Source organism: Mauremys reevesii, linkage group 8 (assembly GCF_016161935.1).
Source record: "Mauremys reevesii isolate NIE-2019 linkage group 8, ASM1616193v1, whole genome shotgun sequence".
Classification (NCBI taxonomy): Eukaryota; Metazoa; Chordata; order Testudines; family Geoemydidae; genus Mauremys; species Mauremys reevesii.
The window spans coordinates 49,274,401-49,291,182 of record NC_052630.1 but is presented as its reverse complement, the minus strand read 5'-3'; the positions used below and the strand labels follow the sequence as shown (position 1 = coordinate 49,291,182).

Sequence of the window (16,782 nt, the reverse complement as noted above, 5' to 3'; positions counted from 1 at the left end):
AACTCAGGCTGTGTTTCTGTTTTAGTCTATGAAAATGTCAGATGTTATATTTGTCTGAATGTAAAAACCCAACAGTAAAGTTATTCTGCTGCAGAAATGTGCCTGTATGAATTTAGTTTTCCTAAATGAAATATTTCTAAATTAAGAAAATAAAAATAAACCCCAAAATGAATTTCAGAGCACTATTTCTGATTTGTCTGTGTGTGTGGTGAATGAAATCTGTCACAATTGACTTGCAGAAAATAAGCATGCCCAATAACTAATTCTTGCATCATACTGTACATGTAACATAGTGTACTACATTGCTTCCACTCAGTCTGTGTATGATCTGGCTAGCTGATGATTAATCAGATGATGTAAAAATCCCAGTTTTAAATGATCTCAGAATTTACAGATGGTTTGAGGTTGGACAGTTCTTAGAATGTAATAATAATAAATTTACAATTCTGTCCATACCTTATAGGGATATTGTCAGTCAGTTTGGACATACTACTCTACCATATCTGCTGAAGAATGTCATGTGGATTGTTTATATCTGTTTTAAAAAAATTCTACTGCAGAGAAATTAATCTCCATGTCCATGCTTGTTCCTCTGGAGATCTGCGTTGGGGGAGAAGGAATGCTTCCTCAGCAGTCCTTTTCCCCTCACCAGAACACCCAGATGCCCCTCTGTAGGTGTACTGCCCAGAAGGGACTCTACTGGGTGTTGAGTAGGGTGGGCAGGAGAAGACGACTAGCCATTCTGTGCATCATCACCACTTGGTGTTCACTGGATTGCTGTGGAATGTGGTTAGGCTTAATACACCTCAGTGCTGTATAGCTCTCCCAGATCCGCTCCATGACTCCCACTGAGTAGCCACCCATGCCAACAGCAGCATGGTTTTGACTAGAGCCATGTTGCTAGCAACAGGAAGAGAAGGCCCACTGAACATACAGCTCCTGGCTCTGTCAGTTTAAGAGGCCCTTTCCTGCGGATCCACATGATCTGTAAAGTTGGGAGGCTTCAATCCCTCCTCACTCTGCAGTCCCCCAAGCCCTGCCCCCCACATGTGAGGGGAGGATAATTCACACGACAGTTTTATTCTTTAAGAACCGTAATGAGTCTGAGCAAAGTGACATACAACAAGGCTGTCGGTGTGCATCTAAATGATCACCCCAAAGTTGCACAGGTAGTGAAACAAACCAAAACACATGCTGAAAACAAGGAAGAGAATAAATATGTTCTGCATCTAAAAGATGAACATGCTACACAGACCCCTGCTCCACAGAGCTCGGAAGAAATCATTAAACAAAAGCCATCCCCACTACTGAATGGTGAACTGAAAATTATTTTTTTCTGCTAGGAAAACTGAGTTTTTAAGCCACAACCCTCATGAAGAGTATCATCCCAATGGGAGCTCCTGGAGGCATCATGCAAGGACAGCATGGGCCCTTTGACAAGGTGCAGAGTGCTATCCCCCAGTTCTAGGGAGCCTAGCACTGGCAGTGGTGTGAATATAGTCCTTGCACTCCTGAACACAAGGGCTGCAATGGTGTCTTTTAAGGGATGAGAAGGGCTTTGGTTTCTCCCCCTTGCACATCCATGCAGGCCTGCAGTCATAACTGACTGACTCCTATATGCATAGTCTTCGAATGTTGTTTCTCACCATTCTCATCAAGATACACTAATAAAATTAAACATACAAAACTGGAGTTAATACACTTATCATAACAGACATGTTCTCCCATTAAGAGAGAGAACCTCTTTTCCATGTGTGAAACCTATCAGATAAAAAGCTTGAACTAAATGTGGCTCAGCTGGTTGTGAGGGATCACTCTACTAATCACTGCATCTACAAAAGGTTGACCTGATCCAATCCAGATAAAAGTTACACAAAGAGTTGCATGACTGCAAGCCAGAATCCTGAATTCTAATCTTGCCTCTGACAGTGACTCACTGTGGGTGTGGCCAAGTAAATCACTTCACCTGTTTCACGATCTGCTAAATGGGAATAATAATCCTTGCTCATCCATCTCCCATGAGTGCTGTAAGGTTTAATTAGCTAATATGCTTGCACAGTGGTTTGAAGATGAACAGTACCCTACATTTTCTAAGTATGATTGTAGTTCTGTGTTAGTATGAACAAACTGAAGAAAGAAAACAATCCAAATTAACAAGCAGTAAATATGATTATTTCCATATAGGGAAATTAACTAGCATTCTCTTGGCCATGAATGCAGTCCTAGTTCTGACAGAAAATCAGATCTATGCTGGATTAGAGTTATGTTAAAAAATGTTAATTTGCAGTTTAGCCTCAGAAATCAAGAAATGCCAGTTACACTTTCAAACACAGTCTTAACTCTGCCTCTTCACATGTATGCATTATAACAGTCTTTCACTACATGACTCTGTACTATTCCTCAGCATCATACATTGTTTTCTATAACCTTAGATACTGTACACAATTGTAGTACACCTCTACCCCGATATAACACGAATTTGGATATAACGCAGTAAAGCAGCGCTGGGGAGGGGAGGGGGGAGCTGTGCACTCCAGCAGATCAAACCAAGTTTGATATAACGTGGTTTCACCTATAACACAGTAAGACTTTTTGGCTTCCGAGGACAGTGTTATATTGAGGTAGAGGTGTATCTTGTAGAACTGTTTACTACTCTATGTATGCCAGACAGAATTCATTTAGAAAGTACATAGAAAATGGCACTTATATGTTATGTATAATATTGAGTAACAGTAAAAAAGTTGCTGGCATATGCTGGCCACATAAGTTCACAGCTAAGTCACCCAATAGGCAGTTCAGTGCCTCTTCCTTGAGAAATGCACTGAAGGAAAGCTGAGCTGCTGCTGGAAAAAAAGAAAAAGGTGTAGTAGAAGGGTCCTCAATTTTAAATGAAATACAAACCTTAGAAAGAACTTACCCTATAAAAAAAAAGTCTAAATCAATAGAATATATCATTATGATAATGATAATGAAATTCAAATATATTACAATAAAAAATATTACACGGTGTGACATGTTTATTAGGGCTTGTAGACAAAAATTGACATATTACTATATTGTATTATCTGAGGAACATCATCTGGGCATGTAATCAAAGCTCAGAGGCTCTAGTCCAACTGAACTGTGCTAGGAGTAGGACCTGAGTGCAGAAAGGTGACTTTATGAGTACTGAGTTCATCCTCAGCAAAGTTTTTCAAGATCTGTTGTGTTGGCTTATCTGTGCATTTTCTGCAACATTCCTGACAAATTTTCCCTCAGTATGGCCAACATTGGTACAAGCAAAATAATGCTTTTCCAAACCCCATTCTGAAAGAGTGGCAAGCTACCCTACATGTGCAATAACGTTTTTCCAAGTTTTGCCATAAACAGGGCAATTACTTTTATAAAGTAAAAAGAACCAGCCCCCCAGCTTGAGCAAAATTTGCTTTCTAGGCCCAGATCCTACACTGAGAACTGCATGGACAAACCCCCTCTGACTGCACGGAGCCCCACTGAAGCCAACGGGGCCCTATGCAGGTGCAGGTGTCTGCATACCTGGTTTTCGATGCAGGATCTGGGCCATAATTTGTAAATTTATTCAGCACATTTTTGCCTTTTCCCCCTGTTCATAGCTGTGCATGAATAGATCATGGAACTGTCAAATGTATTCATTATTTGAAATTATTCACAAATTGCTTCAGTGAATGATTCCTGATCTGCCTGCGTATGCAGCATTAGAAAACAAACAAGAAAGGATAAGATCATGCATGCTTATATCTGCTTGTACATAACACAATACTGGCAAGATATTGGATAGTCACACAGTCAGGCCTCCACCCAGCAAGATGCTCTGTGTGGCTGGAGCTACATGCATGTGGGGGCCTGCCTGCAGAGAGCGGCTTTCAGCACTGGGGCCCAATTACCCTGGAAGTCAGAAATTCAGATATACTGTTAAGCTAATGCTTTTTTTGTGAGCCATCAACCTATCAGACTAACAACTTGACTGCTCCACAGTAACCAAGACATTTGACTTTGAACCTGTGGCCATATGTTGTTGATCCCTTTAAGCTGTAATTGATATTCATTCAAATAAATGTAATAACTACCAACATTATTCTGCTTCACACATCATTGGGGCTTTATTTTTCTCCTGTTCATTATTATGTCTACTGCAGTAGTATCAAGGGACCCCAAGCAGGGACCAGGGCCCCCTTGTACTAACAAAAATTATTAAATCTTGCTACAAACAGAGATTAATGACAAGGACCATGTCAGTCTTGGATGAGTTCACCTTCCTAAAGTCTTTGCGGATGTGACCATGCACAGTTTTTGCTAAACAGTATGTATTATTTCCTCCTTTTTGTGTCAGTAGTTGAGAATCACCCTCAGTCTCACAGCGTCTCATGCAGATTCCCAGTAAGAGCGCAACAGCAGGAGAGTTACCTACAAACATATAAACTGAAAGAAGAAAAATATTATATGTGGCTATTTGAGGGCTTTTCGAGTGTTCAACTTTTTTGACTGAAATATTCCTGGAAAATCAGAATGTCTCCAAGTAGCCAATGTGATCATTAAAGAAATTAGATTAATTGGACCCACCACTTTAATTCCCAATATAGTTTTCTGTATTGTATTGGCATATCCCAGTATGTGTGAAATACTGACATAGGCACCTCTTGCTGACTAGTGAAATCTGATCACTACTGCATGTGATTTACCCAATGGAGTAGGTTTCCATATAGTGTCTCCTTTACCTTGTATCTGTCCATTGGGTCTTCCTGCTGCAGCTGACTCTCTCGCATTGTCTGATACTCTCTCTCATATTTCTTCAGCTTCTTTGTGGGCACCTGTGGAATACATTCAGACAAACATGCTCTTAGAGAATCACAGGAAAAGGCTTCCAGAAGACTTTAAATGCAAACATGAAGTAGAGGAAGCTCTGGATATTCTCTACTGAATAATTAATTCCTTATCCCACTGTCACCAGAAAGATGGTGTGAAAGCTGGGGGAATAGTAACATTTTTGCACTCTACTTTTGTTGACAGTAAAAAGAGGCACACCAAACAGTTATCGATACAGCACATGCAGAGAGGATCCTTACTAAGCTTAATGGCATTTATTTTTAAATACTTCAAAAGGAAACCAGAATTCTGAAGTAGAAAAATATTGAATAAAATCAGGAGGAGGAGAACAGGTACCAATATGGGAAATAAAGGAAGAATGGCGAGAAGAACATGACCGAGGTGGCTCTGCTCTCATTCACCTGCCCACACCAAGTCTGGGCATCAGTGTCCCGGAGTTAAGTGATGCCCCATGACACTGATAAAGCTGCATTGCTCACTTCCAGCCACAGCAGGGATACAGTGAGTCAGCTACACAGATGCAAATCACATACAGATTTGGTAAACAACTGTGCAAACAGGTCAAGTCACAGACAGCTGGATTTACATGAAAACATCCATCAGTTTTTTTGCAAAAAAATCAGTCAAGATATAGAAACAGCATCTGTATGTTTCTAAGGTGTAGAATGGAGATACTCAGCTTTACATTTATTTTTTAATTGGCTATAATGTGGCTTTGTGTATACTCCCATTATTTTCTCCCTTGACGACATTTAACAGCACTCTAATGTCCCCAACAACCCAGAATAGGCAACAACAAAGCTGCTAGCTGTACGGCATACATTGGCATCAGGAAAGGACATCAGTGGAAGAATACATCACAGTGATTCCTGTGATATTTCTGCCAATCTTCTAGTCCCTGACCCCCTTGTTATTAAGCAATTGACTAAAATCAGGAGCATTTCATGCTAGTACAGAGCTTCATGTGACATCCACGTTGCAGCTACTGGCAGGACGGGGCTGCACCACAACCACCCTGTCATAGTGGTTGTTGGGAAGAGAAGGTGGCCATTGGGCCATGTGGCCACTAGAGGGTTCAGCATGTGTGTGTGCACACACGCATGAAGGTGGGGCTTAATATAGTTTCTCTTTTCAATTTTCCATTTATCGATTTTCTTCCCCTGCCATAGGAAAGGGCCATGGTGGTTCCCAAAGTCACAGCAGAAAGGGTCTGGGGAGTTACAGCTGGGAGATGTGGAAGCCAATCCTGCTTGCAAGGTTCAGTACACTGCCACAGGGAGTTTCTGTGCTAGACGCAGAAAGGGCTAATACAGCACAAGGGAACAGTTGCAGCCTATTGTTAAACATAAAGCTACAACCCTAAAATATAGACTTTGAAGAGAATAAGAACAGGGAAGAATACAAGCAATGCAATAATTCGGGAATGTTCATGAGAATTCTACTTGGATGCCTCTTAAATAAACATCTATGAAAAGTGCTAAATGATAAGAGAAGATGGTATTATTATTATTACCTGAAAACATATTTGAATGAAAATAATTTAATAGGAGATGCTCATTTATATGTCAATTGACCCCATTAACTATATGAAAAGCAGGGCTTCCTGGGAAAGTACAAACCATTTCATCTTTCCTACCATGCTATGGCTGTTAAGGCTACCTTAACATTCAGCGCTAAATATACACTTCAAAGTAAGATTTTAAGGAAATGAACCAATCCTACACAAAACCCAATCTATTCCCACCCTGCTGTGATTCCATGATGTTTACTTGATCTTGCTTAGAGAAATGGAGCGGGTTCCCAGAATGACGTGTCGCTAGGATACCTTCCAAGCTTATGTCTCTTGTGCTGTTGTGTGATGCTTTGCATCTACCAGCTATTGGCACAAAACAGAGAGAGAAAAAGAAGGGAACGACAGGCGGAGAAGCATGTACAGATATAAAAAGCATGAGTACTTATGAAGCAAAAGGAGAATTAGACTAGAAATTGCTGCACCTTGAAGTGCTGTATTGCAAGGTAAACAATTCTTTTAGACAATGTTGAAAATTTTAGATCTTTATTGGAAATTTCAGATCAATGACAGGACAAAGCCACCAGATCCCAAAGAAAGGGGCACAGTGAGGGAGAAAAATAGTAAATGAATTGTTGTACCAATCAATTTACCTACTTCTTAATATTTTTAATTAATAGTGGATCAAATCTTTAAGGTGCACATGCAAAAGTGTGCATGCTAAATCTCATTACACTCACAAGGTCTGGGTTTGCATATATGCATATATCTACAGTCATTCACTTACATACCTCCGTAATGAGCACCCATTCTATATATATAGGGTGGATACAAATATATTAGATTGGCTAGACAGGAAGATAAGCAGAAGAAGCCAGAGAAGAATTGCATGGTCACCTGTACTCCTTACTTTCAGGTATTTGTGAGTTTAAGTCAAACCTTAATGACATATGAACATTTATTTTGTATTTAGTGTTCAACAGAACTACCAATTAAGCAGGCCCATCATCAATACTTTCTATATTATGCACACTTCTATTGCATCCACCACTGCAGTCCTCCTGGATAGTGAAAGGGACTTGCTAGAAGGCCGTGATGGTTAAAGCATGGCCTCAATGCAGACTTACCAGTTCCTTAGAGGTCCAAACATCTAAAAGAGCTGGGGGAGTTTCTGCATAGCTTACAAAGGAAGCATGAGGCCCAAATTCCTGTGTTTTATATCTTGATATCTAACTAGGTACTTATATGGCCATGATCACTATAGCATCCAAGTGCCTCACAAACATTAATCACTTCTCTACCTCACAGGCGTATAGATTATTACCCCATGTTACAGATGGGAACTGAAGCACAAAATAGCCAAAGTCACACAAGAAATTTGTGGTAGAACTGAGAATTGAACTCAGGTCCCCTGAGTCCCAGTTCAATGCAAGACCAACCTTATTCTCTTCTTTGTAATACCAGATAGCCAGGCAGAAGAAAGGCAGTAAAAAGATATGGGCTGGGTAAGCAATAACCTATACTAGGATATTTGGAGGAGGGCTGAGAGACATTGCCGTGAAACACACAACTACAAAGAGTACTGTATCGAGGCTTTATGGCATCATTTTAGTGTAGTGTAAGTGAAATGGATGAGGACTAGAGCTATGGCTACACTTAAACTTCAAAGCGCTGCCGCGGCAGCGCTTTGAAGCGCTAAGTGTAGTCAAAGCGCCAGCGCTGGGAGAAAACTCTCCCAGCGCTGTCCGTACTCCACCTGCCTGTGGGGAATAACGGACAGCGCTGGGAGCGCGGCTCCCAGCGCTGGGGCTTTGACTACACTGGCGCTTTGTAGCGCCGCAATTTGCAGCGCTGCAAAGGGTGTGTTTTCACACCCTGCTGCAGCGCTGCAAATTTGTAAGTGTAGCCAAGCCCTAGTTCTCCTTATTGGGACTGTGTTAGAGGCCATTAACAGGAACCTAAACACACTAACCAGTAGTATGCAGCACTCCTTGTTAAATTTTTAAAACTTAATTGGCTACCTGCTGGGAGCAGCCTTACTTGTTCGGTTTAGGGTATTGTTGTGAGCTGGCTGAAACTTTGTTATGGGATGCTAAAACCACATTGAGATTGAGAGGTGTGAACACACCCTTCAACTAACATGAGGCTAAGACCCCACCTAGGACAAAAGTAAAATACCCCTGAGCCAATGGTTCATCAGGCTGACACGGTTTAGACATGTCAGTTTCGTAGCCAATGGTACATAAGGAAGCAATGTGGCCAGCATCATGTCCACCAGCCATAGCCAGCCCTAACCTGAAGGAGCAGGTACCATTTTGCAGCTGGGTAAACTGGAAGTCACCTTTCAGCATGAGATTGAGCAAGACTCAAACCCACTGTACCTGTGAATCCACCCAAGTTTTTGCTGAGTATTGTTTTAGGTAGGTGTGTGTGTGCAGAAAAACAGAACACAGGAACTGAGAACAAACAGATTAGAGAGAGAACCAAAAACAAACAGCAAGAGAGTCAAGCAGTAACCTGTGGGCATAGTGTGACCCTGGGAAAAGCTAGAGAAAGAAACTCTCTTTCTGTTGGCTGGAGAGGCTCGAGGGCTGTAAGTTAAGAAACTGCTCTTTTTTGTTCTTGATTACTCCTGCATTTGTAGAAGCAAGACTCCATACATTCCTTGTGTGACATAATGTACCTCAAAATAGCATCCTGTAACCCCCACATTCACCACTTGTAGATGATTATGATATTTGTACAAAGAGTGATTTCTAAGGTATCCTAGGAAAAGTCATGATTTGCTGGAACTCGTTCTGTCAAAATATGTATATCATCATTGTATATGGAGTTATGAGATTTTGCTATTTTTCCACTTATGCCACATTCCTATCATCACTGGAAAATAATACCCAAATACAGCGAAATACTGTTCTGGCAATTTGAGAAAAAGCTTCCACTAGGAAAACATTCCACTCCAGAACAATAATCCCATATATTATAAACTTTACATATGCATAACAACTGACATGTGGTCTCTACTACTATCCAGTAGTAGTATTCTCCAAGGAGTCTGACAAATTATTATAGCTCTTTCTTTTCCTGGATCCATGCTGTTTTGCACTTTAACTCCTTGATACAGTTTGCCTAACACATGATCGCAAACTGTGATCTATTACTTTACAAACATCTGACATATCTCTAGGCCAAGGGGTCTCAAACTGGGGGTCGGGACCCCTCAGGGGGTCACAAGGTTATTACATGGGGGGTTGCGAGCTGTCACCCTCCACCCCAAACCCTGCTTTGCCTCCAGCATTTATAATGGTGTTAAATATATAAAGTGTTTTAATGCATAAGGGGGGTCGCAATCAGAGGCTTGCTGTGTGAAAGAGGTCACCAGTACAAAAGTCTGAGAACTCCTGCTCTAGGCCCTTTCATAAATAATTGCATTATGTTAGCCATGTTTCACTTTTCATGGATTGTGGCTGAACTGAGTATGCTCATAAAAGTGTCCATGAAAGCTTCTGAAATATTGATTTCTTCTTTCTTTAACACCTTGAGGCGTATGCTGGCTGGATGGCACTGTAACAAATTTAGGATTTATAAACCTTGCTTAACCATGTATCTCAATATCTCATATTCCATTCCTGTACATTTGATTTTTATTTTATTGTATTGTATTCTTCATAACCAGAGACACACACAGAGCCAGTCATGCAGTAGATCTCAATAAAACTCAAACACAAGGAACTGAACAAACAAAACTTCCCTCTGAAGAAGCACAAGACTCTCACTCGGGCAAAAACAATGCCATTATCAAGTCAAGTGAACATTCAATGATCATTACAATGAGCTGTCAGATGGCAGGTGAGGAAAAATAACACAATGCATCTTTAGCTTGTTCTCCAGGTTTACAGGAACAAAAAGATCTACAACTGCTATAAGGTCACCCTCTTTGAGGAGGAGTCTCAGGCATGGCAGCACACTGCTCTCTACGAGCTGTGGGTGGCCAGGACAAAAAGGGATCAGTATCCACTCAACTTCTGGAGAGTTTTCATTCATCCAACAATAGTTTTAGTAATTTATGGACAATCCAGACCGATCCTGCTGTATTAATGAATTCCAGATCTACATCCCCTTTTCTCCAAAGATCTCAGAATGCTTTACAAACAGTCATTAGGCCTCAGTTCTATGTGAGTTTGTTATGCTCATTTTATAGATAGGGAAACTAAGGCAAAAAGATGCTATGTGACCTGCCATGGCTTCAAAGTGAGCAAGTGGCTGAGCCAGAAATAGAATTCCCAATTCCTAATCTGCAGCTCTAACCACTAGACCATGTTAAGAAGAGTATTTTCATTCTTTACCTGTTGTTTATTAGTGGTCTTCCTTTAACCATAGACCCACCTTTCTATATACTGCTTCATATACACTAATAACTGAATAGCCAACTCAATTTGCTAACTTCTATATTCCGTTAGATTTATTTCTGCACTCTTCTACCGCTCTCTGTGGTTTCTATATGGAAAATAAACCAAACATTTAATATTTTCCTCTCACTTTCTTTGAAGTAGGCGATTAAAGTTTTCAGCTCCACTTGTTTGTCTTTTCCTTGGTATTAGGGTTGTCAAATGTCTAATCACACAAACCCAAACATCCTTGCCCCGCCCCTTCCTTGAGGCCCCACCCCACCACTTCATCCCCCCTCCCTCTGTTGCTTGCTCTCCCTCACCCTCGTTCACTTTCATGGGGTTAGGGCAGGGAGTTGGGGTGTGGACTGTAGGCTGGGGCCAAGGAGTTCGGAGTGTGGGAGGGGGCTCTGGGCTGAGCCTGGGGCAGGGGGTTGGGATGCCAGAGAGGGTGAGGGATACAAGCTCTGGGAAGGAGCTTGGGTGCTGGAGGGAGCTCAGGGCTGGGGATTAGGGTGTGGGAGAGGGTGATGGGTGCAAGCTCTGCGAGGGAGTTTGGATGTAGTAGGGGGCTCAGGGCTGGGGCAAGGGGTTGGTGCAGGAGGGGTGCGGGCTCTGGGAAGGAGTTTGGGTGCTTACCTCAGGTGGCAGCACAGCAGGGCTAAGGCAGGCTCCCTGCCTGCCCTGGCCCCATGCCACTCCTGGAAGCAGCCAGCACAGCCCTGTGGCCCCTGGAGGGGAGCCAGGCAGCCCCTGCAGCTCCCATTGGCCACAGTTCCTGGCCAATGGAAGCTATGGAGTCAGCACTCTGAGCAGCATGCGGAGACACCCTGCCCCTCCCACCCCCAGGGGCCGCAGGGACGTGCTGGCTGCTTCCGGAAAGGGCGTGGGACCAGGACAGGCAGGGAGCCTGCCTTAGCCCCGCTGCGCCGCCTGACTTTTAGCAGCCTAAAATCTCTCAATTTGGCTTCAGTAGCCTCTGGGAGATACAGTTCAATTCCGGGAGACTCCCAGCGAAACTGTGAGGGTTGGCAACCCTACTTGGTATTTCAAGATTAGGGGGAGAAATTAAATTACTTCAAAGTCAAGATGCCACCACAATCTAATGATTTTTTAGATGAATGAATGCTTAACTTTCTACACTTACAGTCTAACAATACCTAATAGTAAATGTTTGGCTTATTGAAGTATGTCAGCTGAGGACCAGAAGGTTTAGACTAAATTCCTAACCAATACTCAGAATACAGAGTAGTGAAAACGAATTAAGATCATATGTAGTGTTTTGGCTTGTATTACAAGTTATTGTACCAGTTTCTTCCAGTTAATATCCTGTATTAAAAAGAATGTATTCAGCCAAACTAGGGCCAAGGAAGGATAATACAGCTCCATTCAAACAGCTGATTAAACTTATTTAACGCTTGAATGTAATAGTCAAATTTACAGTGAAACTGTCTTAAAGCTTCACTGCATTGTGTAATCATTGATGCAGATCACTGAATTGTCCTTTCAATAACAATAAGATTTCTAAGAGGGCTCTAACAGTACCTTGAGATATTTGTCATAGTGGATTAGATTCAAAATAAGATTAATCCTTCTTGTAATCTACAAGAAATCTAATCCAGAGGACTAATATACCAGACATGATACCATGCAAGGCAATCCGAAGAATTTAATTCTCCAGAGAGATTCAATTTAATCACATGCATAAAGTCCCCATGGGAGAAAAAGGGCACATTTGAACTGGCAACATTTAATTTTTATTGGATAAAGTTAAGGTTTATAGTGAAAAACTTCTGACTCACTGTTAAAGAAGAAATATGGAGATCATAACAAGTAGCCTGTGCACATGGAAAATTCACAGGTTGGAACAACAACTGGGACAGAGGTAGAGAAATTCCGCATTTCTCCTTTTGTCACTGTCTTGAGAACAGCTCACTGGTGGCTCAGAGACCATGCTGCTTTATAGTAGTCTTGAGATCAAACTACAGACAATGCTTCCCTCAGAGAGAATGCTTCCCTCTACCAAGCGCCCTGAAACATGCATTCTAAAAAAATCCAACATTGGATGCCAACAACCTAACTATTGACTAGTCTCCTACCTCTCTTTCTCAGGCAAGATTATCAAGGAGGTGGCAGAGAGCAGTTTCCAACAGAACCTCACCTTCAGCAATATGCTTCACAGTCTGGCTTCAGGCCAGGTCATAGCACAAAAAAAGACAGTTACCTTTTCTATAACTGGTGTTCTTCGAGATGTGTAGTTTATGTCCATCCCATATTAGGTGTGTGTGTTTGCCACATGCACTGGTGCTGGAAGTCTTTCCCTCAGCAGTATCCATAGGGAACTGGCTCTGGTACCCTCTGGAGTGGCACCTACATGGTGCGATATAAGGGGTGCCAGCTCCCCCCACCCTCAGTTCCTTCTTGCCAGAAACTCCGACAGTAGGGAAGGAGGGTGGGTCATGGAATGGACATGAGCAACACATCTCAAAGAACACCAGTTACGGAAAAGGTAACTGTCTTTTCTTCTTTGAGTGCTTGCTCATGTCCATTCCATATTAGGTGACTCCAAAGCAGTACCCCTGGAGGTGGGTAGGAGTTCACAGACGTGTAGATTGCAACACAGCTCTGCTGAACCCAGCATCATCTCTGGACTGCTGAACGATGGCATACTGAGCAGTAAACCTGTGAACAGAGGACCACGTTGCGGCTCTACAGATGTCCTGGATAGGGATGTGCACCAGGAAGGCCACCAAAGACACCTGTGCTCGTGTCAAGTGGGATCTGACAATCAGCGGTGGCGGTGGAACCCCTGCCAGGTTGAAACAGGTCCGTATGCACGAGGTAATCCAATTAGAAATCCTCTGTGAGGACACTGGGCGACCTTTCATCCTATCTGCTGTAGCGATGAAGACTTGAGTTGATTTTTTAAAAGGTTTGGTACAACACCAAGGCCCTCTGCATGGCTCATATATGTTGCTGGGGGAACACTGTGCATGGAGGCTGTGGTGCTTGGTGTGGAGTCGGTCCTCTACTCCGGTGCCGGAGTGCCGACTCGATTAGGAGCACTCTTAGATGGATATTGCACTCCTTCTTCGTCCTAGGTTTGAAGGACTTGCAGATATGGCACTTGTCACTTATGTGCCCTTTGCGTAAGCACTTTAGACAGCTGGTATGGGGATTGCTGATGGGCATAGGCTGTTTGCAGTGATCACAGGGTTTAAAGCTTAAAGCTTGGGGACCGGGGCATGCCCCGACCCCAAGCTGGGTCCCGTTCAGGACTAACAAAGAGTTTGAGAATACTATTAAGGGTAACTAAGAAAACTACTAACTACGTATAACTATTTTACAGGATTTCAAAGTTTGCAAGATCAGAGATGGAATCAATGCTAGTCGAAACAGCAGACGTTCCAGCACTGTCAATGGCGGCAAGAAGGAACTGAGGGTAGGGGGAGCTGGTGGCACCCCTTATACCGCATGATGTGGGCACCACTCCAGAGGACACCAGAGCCAGTCCCCTACGGATACTGCTGAGGGGAAAACTTCCGGCACCGGTGCATGTGGCAAGCACACACACCTAATATGGAGTGGACATGAGCAAGCACTTGAAGAAGAACAGTGCTTGTTGCTCTGTTTAACAACCTCCGCATAGTGAAGGATAGAGGTGAATCAATTATGCTGATACTCTAATCTAGTCTATTCAGGTTCTTGCACAGCATGCATCACTATGAAATCTGAGTGCCTCATGCTATTCTACCTTCTACACTATCAGCAGGGGGACATTCCGTTAAAGCTTCCTGCTGCATAAGCCCAACTGTTTTGTGTAAACCTATATGAAAAGGCTCCTTTACATGTAGCATGAAGCTCCATTTAGTATTCCAGAAAGGAGGAGTTTACACAGATTCTCCTCTTATAGCAGCAAGGCAGTCTTAGCAATCACACCTACTAATATTCTTTCATTTCAGTGAGAGAACTTTTTTTTTTTTAATTTTTAACAAATCACCTTATTTTTCATGTTGTATGCATAGATTTCATGAATAAGGAATCTGCAGATGAACCACCCCATTCAAACCCTAACTGGAAGCCAAGAAAAACTGGTTGGGCTGAAGTTTGGGTCAGTTTTTATTTTATGCTAACAACAGGATCATCAATTCATTATCTAAATGCATAGGTTCTAATTAGACTAGAAAGAGGAACACATGGAATTCCAGAGAGACATTTTGAAAATATTCTACTGTACAGTGATGAGTTATCCTGATTCCAGATGGCAGTCTCCAGAGCCAGTGGCATGAGATGCTTTGGACACTTCTAATGTTGGGGGTTAATCCTTACAAAACATTTCCATATACCTAAAGCCAGCGGTCAATGGCATGTGCATTTCTATAGCCCTTTCAGCTAAGGATTTTATTAATTAGGCCTCAGAATACCCATGTGAGATAGTTAAGTAGCAGGTGAAAAGAATATTTTTATTATCTATCATTTAAGGAAGGCCAGGACCAACATTCCAAACAAGGTTCCTTTCTCCAAGATTGTATAATCTAAGTAAGTTTATCCTGGGGAACATGGCGTAAGATCAGATAATTAGGGGAAATGTCACTTTGTTTAGGCACTGGGGACAGGATCCTGTTCAGGATAACAGAGTTGCGGATAACTGCGGTTGCACCATCATCAGGTTTGTCCATTGGTTCATATCAATCCACTGCCACGTTTTAATTTTTGTAAAGGTCATGTTTACATATATTTGAATTGCTGCTGTTGCTCCCGTTTATCTTATGTGATTGTAGCATCACACTTAAACTCAGTATGAGGGATGTCTCTCACTTTTAAAGTTTAGACCATGTCTACATTAGCGAGCTTATGGTGGCATAGCTGTACCGATGCAGCTTGTGTAGCCGCTCTATGCTGATGGGAGAGAGCTCTCCTATTGACATAATTAAACCACTTCCAATGAGCGGCAGTAGCTGTGTGGGCAGGAAAGCATCTCCTACCATCATAATGCTGCCGACACCGGCACTTCTGACTCAATTTCCCCCCAGGCCCAAGTCAGTGAAAAGTCTTAGGGAATGTTATGCAGGAGCTGCGATTGCTCCCTCGGCAAGTTCACAAGGCTCACAAAGGAGTGGAATTGCTGGGGTTCTGCTACACTCTGCATGGGGAGAAAAAACACAGAGACACTGCAGAGGGAGGCTGTCACACTGTATGCCACAGAGCACTGCTGTATGGTAGCTCTACCCATGGTAATGCAGGGGTCGGTGAGGGGAGTTGTCAGTAGGTCCCACCAACACTGCAGGTCCACTGGCCAAATATTGAATACAAAAGGCATGTTACATTGTAGGCTGCAGCCACTACTCCAACTTGGAGACTGCCATAGTGGCCATATCGTGGTAACACTACTACTCTGTACCTTGGCTCCAAGCTGGTTTATGCAGGCTCTGCGTGGGACTCAGAATTTGGCTCTAAACTAAAGAAATGGGTTCCAGTAAAAGGATCACTCAGGGCTAACTAGAGAACAGCACTGCTGGCTCTGCTGACAGACCCGTCAATTCTTCAGAAGAAAAGGAGGAGGGCAATATATACTGTCCAAAGGAGCTGGGGCTTTCTTCTCCCAGCTTCTCCTGTTCCACTCATCCTTCTGCTAGTCAGTGCAATGAGAAGGAGGGCAGCTGGGGGCTAGGAGAGCACGGCAGAACTGTCACAGTACACAGGGAGGAGGAAGCTGTGCTGTAACATGTGAGTTAAATACAGTGCTGAACCCAGGAGAAGGAGACAGTCCCAAGGACCTCTAACTTACAACAGCTTCCCAAAGAATAGCCAGAGTTCTCCAGCCATCTCCTTTCCTCTCCAGACAGACAGACAGACACACCCCATGCCGGGAGCTGCACAGGGCCAGCCCCACTCTGCACAGTAAACAACCCTGTGCTAGGTATTCCTAGATAACCGGTTAAACTGGCTTTCCAATCCCCTTCACAACCGTTCAGAGTCCTTGAAGGGATTGCAGGGGAGTGTAAAACTGAGGCCAGTGGTGTTGCAGCTAACATATGTGAT

General features: G+C 42.9%; 1 protein-coding gene across 5 annotated transcripts in view; it reads right to left on the bottom strand.

Moving 5' to 3' along the window:
* The window catches only part of RABGAP1L (RAB GTPase activating protein 1 like), a 542,116-nt gene that overhangs the window by 15,584 nt on the left and 509,750 nt on the right, over positions 1-16,782 (bottom strand). For 3 of the 5 annotated variants that reach the window (XM_039484969.1, XM_039484972.1, XM_039484973.1), the window contains one exon: positions 4,734-4,826. In XM_039484969.1, the coding sequence (XP_039340903.1) occupies positions 4,734-4,826 (93 nt within the window). Of the gene's footprint in view, positions 1-4,099; positions 4,438-4,733; positions 4,827-16,782 lie in introns of those variants that run through there. The other 2 variants (XM_039484970.1, XM_039484976.1) reach the window with 1 other exon arrangement.